Genomic DNA, 7,955 nt, shown 5'->3' with positions numbered 1-7,955 from the left:
GCTGGACAATAATCAATCATTTGTAATCTATATTTTTTTCCTAATGGCAATTTTATGATTGTTTTATATACTACAAACAATTATTTCAATTTTCTGCACAGAATTAGGTAGAAAATATACTTTATAGTTTCTGTACTGTAATAAATATGTCAATTAGCACTGCATCATTCATACATTTTATTTATTTATTGTGTTTATTGACGTTTCACCAGTTCATTCTGCTTTTTATTTAGCTTAGCTGCAGATATAGATGCATTTGTCCATATTAGGCATTTCCTGGCACGTCTTAAGTTCTTTGAGCGCGAGATCACTTCTCTTACAGTGCGAAAACTTCTTTATATCTTTTTCATAAAAAAATTATAAAAAAAGCTATAGTATTTTACTTTTCCTCTGCATCGGCGAATGATGATTCTGAAAGAAAACGCGCCCCATGTCTGATTGCTATAGCAACAAATGCTACTTTCATGCATCTGATTATCAGATAAACCTCACGATACATTCGGTGGTGCATCCGTACATTCGGTTCAACAACATTGTTAAAACACATTTATCATTCAATGGAACTGTGCGTATGCTTTAGACACTTACATTTTTGCTCCGTTCATGCAATAAATGTGCAACCTACGACTGCTCAGGTAATGTCGTCAGTATGACCGAGAGCCACTGGAAAAACTACAGAGAAAAGCAAAACTACTACTTCACTTTAGCATTACTGGCCACGAGTACTAAGGAGAGATCACACATCAGCTGCTCAAAAAATGTGTCAGTGAGACGAACGGAGCGCGAGCGCAATCCTGTGACCGTCACAGGTGGCAAATAGTGGAGCGTGTGAAGGAGAGATGCGAGGCACGAACACCGTTCAAGGTCTCCATTAATTCGTGCTTGTAGTAATTTAATGTGTATATATTTTGAAAGCATTGAATCGGTATAGAAATCGCGATTCATTCGATTCTTAGCATTTTAAATCGATTACTGTCCGAAATCGACGATTCACGATTCAAAAATCATGTTTCAGGATCGATGCATATGCATCGTCAGGGTTTGTAATCGATGCATCGATAAAACGAGCGAATCATTACACCCCTAGTACTTACCATCAAAACTAATACTCGCAACTTTGGTATATCGGCTCTCTCCAGCTTTTAGTGTAATTTGCTTGAAATCCACTGTGACCGCTTCATTCGACGGAGTTGGCCTAACACTCTATACATCACAAAACACATTAAGAGAATTAAAAAGGATATTTTATTCACTGGTTAGATCAAAAACTTTGCCAGATCTTCAGATTTACACTACCATTCAAAATTTTGGGACCAGTAAATTACTACTTTTATTCAGGAAAGATGCATTTATTCTATACTATATTAAGTTATTTTCAACTGCAAATAATTTCACAATATTACTATTTATGCTGTACTTTTCAAATTCTATCAAATAAACACAGCCTTGGTGAGCATAAGAGAATCATTTCAAAAACTTACCAACCCTAAACATTTGAATGGTAGTGTACAAACAAGCCATGTAAATAAGCCCTACAAATTACCATGATGGATACATCTTTTGCTCCTGAATTTAACAGATGCAAATTCAGTTGTTTTGGTCGATCTGTAAAGTTGAAAGGACACAGATATTTGTAACTTTTTCCACAGTATCCTGCAAACAGTTTTGCTGTTCTACCAAGCTACCATCAAATGAAATAGGGAAAAAGCACACCTTGCGATCGAAGTGTACCAAAGTCTAGCATCTCTGTGGAGGAGTATATACCAGGTGCTGGGAAAATGCACAAAACATCAGTGCTGAAGTACAGAAGATCAGATGGTATCAATAAAGGTTATTTCAACTGACCTGTGGTGACTTCAACCTCTACAGGGAGGATGATAAACTCGTCCTCATTGGACGCATTTGTTTTAATTCTGATGAAGGCTGTGTGGTTGTCAGCGTCTCGAGAGGAGAAGCTAGCTCTCATCACACCCTTTGTCTCGAATGGAGCGATCTCCTACAGAACATCAAAAATGTAGCATATGAAAATAATTCATTCTACCACAACAGTGATTTACAATAATGACAACATTGAAGTGTGAATAAAAAGTGATCACCCATAATCTTTTGGTGCCACCCTGCTGTCCAGTAGGCAGCTCTAAATGTAGGTCTCCTCCACTGGTGTACATCTCTACAACCTAAAACCATAAAAAACATGAGGTGATGCAGACATATTTATTTAGACAAACAGCCAAAATGGCCCACTGGTAAAAGAAAATATGATATAGGAGCACTATGGTAAGCTGAGGTGCTTTGTGTACCTGCAGTGGTTCACTGTGAGGGTTGAAGATGCTTATGAGTGGAGAGAAGCTGCTATTTACTGGAACTCTGGCCCCTACAAAGGGCCTGAGTCTGTAGGGATTGGGGATGCCCACACCAAACACCTAAAATCAAACAACAGTTCTTTTAGGATCATTGCATTAAAAATTGTACATCAAACACAGCACAACATTATTAAGTGAATGAAATGTACCTGGTATGTAAACACTCCATGATGCGATGTGTTAATAAATAAGGTATTTTCTACATTCCCTACTACTCGAGCTAGAAACACCACATCAAATGAGGTGTTGCCTCCAGGTGGAATTATCTGTAAATAAATGATGGAATGTGTTACATTTATGCAAGATTACACACATCACTCCATACATATCGCTCATTTTGTCAGTCTGTTACAAGTGCAAAAATAATCATATAAATATAATATAAAAATATAACAAACTAAATATTTGTAAAAAAAAAAAATACAACAACAACAACAACAACAAAAAATCTATAAGCAATTATTTAAAATAATAGGCACATTATTTTCATATTTATATTCCTTTTATATTAATCTAAACATAAAAGTGATGTTTAGGGTTGGCCGCAAATGCCTTTTCAACCACGTGGTTGAAGTGGATGAAGCTGAAACCATTTTGGATCCAGTTTACAGTTGTTTTTAGCATCATCCATTTCAAATGTATCACCCAAAATAGGTGTTAAAACGGGTTGTAACCTTGGGTACCCAAGAGTACACTGAGTTTACGACGGCTGATGTCAAGTCTGGTCAGCCACAATCCATTAGCCAGGGCAGAGAGGAGCTGATTTATGCAGGTGTCAGGAACAGGTGGGATGTGTTTAATTTAGAACCGCCTAGAGTGTGAGCACCCACACACTAAAAGCTTTAATTAGACGTTTCAGTGAGGCCAATGTCCTGCTGTTTTACTGACACGTGTGTGTAAAGGTGATGGTCGATGACTCCTTCCACACATCAATGTTTGGGGGAAGTCGTGGCCTAATGGTTAGAGAGTCGGACTCGTAACCCAAAGGTTAGGGATTGTAGGTGGGGGGAGTGAATGTACAGCTCTCTCTCCCACCTTCAATACCACGACTGAGGTGCCCTTGAGCAAGGCACCGAACCCCCAACTGCTCCCCGGGCGCCGCAGCATAAATGGCTGCCCACTCCGGGTGTGTGTTCACGGTGTGTGTGTGTTCACTGCTGTGTGTGTGCACTTTGGATGGGTTAAATGCAGAGCACTAATTCCAAGTATGGGTCACCATACTTGGCCACATGTCACGTCACTTTTTCAAAAATATACAAAGCAAGGAGGTGTCCTCACTGAGGTCTTCATCAGATGACCTTTGGTGTGAGCTCAGACTAGGGCTGGGCGATATAGCTAAAAAATGTATCAACAATATAATGTTTCATATCGTTCGGTATCGATAATTATTGACATTTTTTATAACCTTTTTTAAAACAAAGAGCAATAGAAAAAACTGTTTAAATTTAACCACTGTATTTTTAAATTAACCCAATTTATTGAGACAAACAACAAATATTTTTGGTTTTAACAGTTAAACACACAATAAAAATTAAACAAATATCTAATGTTTTATATCAGACGCACACCTAACATTTGATTGTACTATTTTTGCATTCAAATGCAAATGTTTATTTTAAATTCGACTAATATAAATTTTTTAAATTCGCAATCTCCTCATCACAGGCAGGCACAGCACTCAATTCAGCATGTGTTCGTGTTTGTGTGTGCGGTCTGCGTCACTCATAGCACGTGCCTATATCGTGCGCTATATCTAAAAAAATTTCTAGCGTTATCGAAGAGGGTGTACCGTCGATAAATATCGATACCGTTTTATCGCCCAGGCCTAGCTCAGACATTTATTTATCTCATCTTCCATGCCAAACAAGAAGATGTGGTATTTACCACACACATCCAGCAGCTGGCACACAAGCTAAAAGACCATTTCTTCTGCTCTTTTGTGCCAAGTTTGAACAGGAAGTCCCAACTGTCTCAGTACTTTGTAGATCAAAAGTTGGGTCTTTCTGTGATAAATACACTACCATTCAAAAATTTGGGTTCAAGATTTTTTAATGTTTATGAAACTCTCTTATGCTAACGAGGGCTGCTTTATTTGATCAAAAACACCATAAAAATAATATTGTGAAATATTAAATAAATGCTGAAAAAATTCAGCAGCCATCACTTCAGAATTCAGTGTCTTATGATGCTTCATAAATCATTCTAATATGCTAATTTTCACGCTAAAATATTTCTGATTATCAATGAGGAATACAGTTGTGCTGCTTAACATGTTTTTGGAAACTGTTATACTTTTTGTTTAATAGACCGTTCAAAAGAACAGAACTGATTTGAAATAGTTTTTTTCTGTATCAGTGTACTGTCATTTTGATAAATGTAATGCACCTCTGCTCAATAAAAGTATTAATTTATAATTAACTTAAAAAATCTTCCTGACTGCAAACATACAAATGGTAATGTACGTAATAAATAAATATCAATTATTTAAACATGATATTTAAAAATATATATATATACTTACCCTATTCTGAAAAAAGGATGCATGAAAATGTGATGTTGTTGCTGATATTGATATTAAACTTATTTCTTCTGAACTTGGATTGTGTAAGTAAACTTTTTCCATTTTTGGCATTCCAACTGGCCTATGGATGGACAAAAGAATATTTAGCAACCAGGAAAAGGACAGAGTAGTGTGTGACATCATGCTTTTGGAGTCAATTAAAGCTTTACCTTTGAAATAGTCTGTATGTGTTAAATTGAAACGGAATCAGGTTAACTAAAAATAAATAAGTCTATTCAGCATCTGAGGTGGCTCGTTCCCATTTATCACTCTATATGCAAGTACATACTATAAGCAAAATTAGTCAAAAACCTAATTCTCAATCAAAAATATAAAAAAGACTTGTCAAATAATCAGATAAATAAACTGTTTCACTGAACATGCTAACAGTATGAGATTAAAGTACAAGATAGGAATGAGCTAATTTTTCTGAGGTTCTACTGCTTGCTGCTGGTGAGAGAGAGACTGGCCTGATTCAAGGCTGTGCAATGACTCCATAGGAAGTTAAAGAGGAATATGCAATCAGAGTTATCTGGTAGAACACCAGCAGAACATCTCATTCACCCATATTCTTTGGGAGGACAATATAGAAAGCTTGTTTTACAACTCCACACACTAACAGTGCATTCCAAAATGCATAAATGACAACTAAGTAGGGCACATAGAAGGGAAAACAAAGCTCTCAAGAATAACTTCTTCAAAACGGCCCTTTGAAACAAATACCTGACAGCAGGTTCATCCTTGTTTGGCTGCCTTTCTTCATTTATATTTTAGAACAGTTTCATCAAGTACCGTATTGGCCCGAATATAAGACGACCCTGATTATAAGACAACCCCCCTTTTTCCAGATGTACCTTTTGGAAAAAGGCTTTTTAAAAACCAAATCTTGTTTTTTCTCAGTAAAACACATTTTGTCTTCAATTATTTTCATATTGCATATTTTTCCTATTTTAATTTTTGTTTTGAAAGTATGGTAAAAACTGGTAAAATGTACCAACAATCACATTTAAAAAATATACACTTTTTGATATATAACGTTACCATTAAAAAAAAAAAAACAGGTAGCCCATCTGAATTAGGACATTTAGGCTATCCATCTAATAGTAGCCTACCAAAATCTTATTAACAGTAGCAGTTAATCCTTACTGTAGTCTTCAAATCTGGCACACCCGTTTTATGCGTATTTGGCGCCACCTAGTGTTGTGGGTGTATTATTGACATGTCAAAGTCTAGACCCTGAATATAAGACGACCGCGTTTTTTCAGATGTATTTCCAAGAAAAAAACATCGTCTTATATTCGGGACAATACGGTAATGTAAATCACAGACTTTATTTTATTCATAAATCAAAAACCGCTATTTTAAAAACCCATTAGAAATTCCTGAGTGAACGCTTGTGTAAAAAAGCGAATTCTCTTCCGGACTACAAAAAAAAAAAAAAAACTTTATAGAGCATTGGAATGATCACTTGTGAAACAAATGTTTATTGAGTCAGAGGCCACCTGACGTGCTGGCTGCACGGGGAGTGAGCTAATAAAACTAATATATCTAATGAGGCAGGAATGGGTGTTGGCCCTCAGCTTCTTTAAATGACACATACTAAAGTACACACAAGACCAAATAAGTGTAACACAACTACATTCAAGTGCACAAAAAATATTTAAAAATTTCTGTAGAAATCCACCCAGCATTTCTTAGAATAGGTCATCTTATGGCAATATTGTAATCAGTGTACACTATTATATATATAGCTCCAATACCAAAGTATTGAGGATTTTTCTTTATTCAGTTGAGGCATTTTGACAAATTGGTCATTCTTTAAAACTAGAAAAGTGACACTAAGCCAGCAGGAAAACTTTAGATTAAATGTTTTAGATTAAATTCACAGTTAAATAGTTTATATAAACAGTGATTGTTCATAAATATTCCTGCATTACGTAATAATTAGGGAAAAAATGTGTTTTAGATGTTTCAATATAATTTGAAAGTGTTGGACAGTGCTGTCACTGCTTTAAATGTCAAGTCAACTACCCAGTGATGGTGGTCTTACTGTTCATGAAAGTCCAGCATTGGAGGCTCAAAGCGTATGGGTCTGCTGTTCCCCCGCTGAGAGGACACACTGCAAGAGAAAGACGATACACTGTAAATGAGGGGGAGACAGTGAGAGACACCATTTCTTGGAAGCCAATGTGCTTTTTTTCTCTTCCCCCAAAAACACACCATATCATGGCCTGTTAAGGATCAAATGATGCCTCTCTATTTTTCTTCAGGCAAATAGAAAGAAACACCCAAACTTACACATACACAGTAACAAATAGGCTTTGTCTGGCATGGAAGCATCAGGTTTACACCAAACATTAAAAGTTCAGGTGAAACATCCTTCCACTGGGCAAGCCTTTGACTCAAAGAGTTGGATCAAACACCAAACCACATTCACACATATATTTTATGTTTGAAGTCTATAATATCACTCCCCCTCCCCATTGTACCATATTCTCCTCATATATTGGCAAGATTTTGCAGTTGGCAGACTAAATAATAAAATGAATCTATGATCAATTATATGGTCCCTCAGGTCAGATATCAGTGATTTTACAGTGTAACCAACTAATGTGGCCTAAAGTATTGTCATTGTTTCGAAAAGATAACAAGCATAAATTTGTCTTATAGGAAATATTTTTTAGCAAGTAGCTGCAAACTCACTTCAAAAATAGCTGAAGCACGAATTGTTGTTGATTGTTGTCAATTCAAAGATCATGGAAAAAATGACACGGGAAAGCTAAAATGACCCAACTCACTAAGAAGAAACTGCTTTGAAACACCTTTGAAATGAGGTCTTGGTTGTTTTTACGGGAGTATAATATATACATACATTTTATATTATATTATATTATATTAATATATATATATATATATATATAAGTTAGCATATTAGAGTGATTCCTCAAGGATCATGTGACACATGCTTTCAGCTTTGTCATCCGGACATAAATACATTTTTAAATGTATTCAAATAGAAATCAGTTATTGTT

General features: G+C 35.9%; 1 protein-coding gene across 1 annotated transcript in view; it reads right to left on the bottom strand.

Annotated features, from left to right (window-relative positions):
* Nucleotides 1–7,955, bottom strand: part of LOC107732007 (transmembrane protein 131-like) — a 62,095-nt gene that overhangs the window by 23,605 nt on the left and 30,535 nt on the right. The window contains exons 4-12 of the mRNA XM_016543232.1: nucleotides 6,974–7,042; nucleotides 4,885–5,005; nucleotides 2,513–2,629; nucleotides 2,301–2,423; nucleotides 2,097–2,177; nucleotides 1,846–1,996; nucleotides 1,714–1,770; nucleotides 1,544–1,605; nucleotides 1,090–1,203 (exon numbers count right to left, since the gene is read on the bottom strand). Of these exons, the coding sequence (XP_016398718.1) occupies nucleotides 1,090–1,203; nucleotides 1,544–1,605; nucleotides 1,714–1,770; nucleotides 1,846–1,996; nucleotides 2,097–2,177; nucleotides 2,301–2,423; nucleotides 2,513–2,629; nucleotides 4,885–5,005; nucleotides 6,974–7,042 (895 nt within the window). The remainder of the gene's footprint in view (nucleotides 1–1,089; nucleotides 1,204–1,543; nucleotides 1,606–1,713; nucleotides 1,771–1,845; nucleotides 1,997–2,096; nucleotides 2,178–2,300; nucleotides 2,424–2,512; nucleotides 2,630–4,884; nucleotides 5,006–6,973; nucleotides 7,043–7,955) is intronic.

Source organism: Sinocyclocheilus rhinocerous, unplaced genomic scaffold (assembly GCF_001515625.1).
Source record: "Sinocyclocheilus rhinocerous isolate Xijiao unplaced genomic scaffold, SAMN03320098_v1.1 scaffold1120, whole genome shotgun sequence".
Lineage (NCBI taxonomy): Eukaryota > Metazoa > Chordata > Actinopteri > Cypriniformes > Cyprinidae > Sinocyclocheilus > Sinocyclocheilus rhinocerous.
This window is presented reverse-complemented; position numbering and strand designations above follow the sequence as displayed.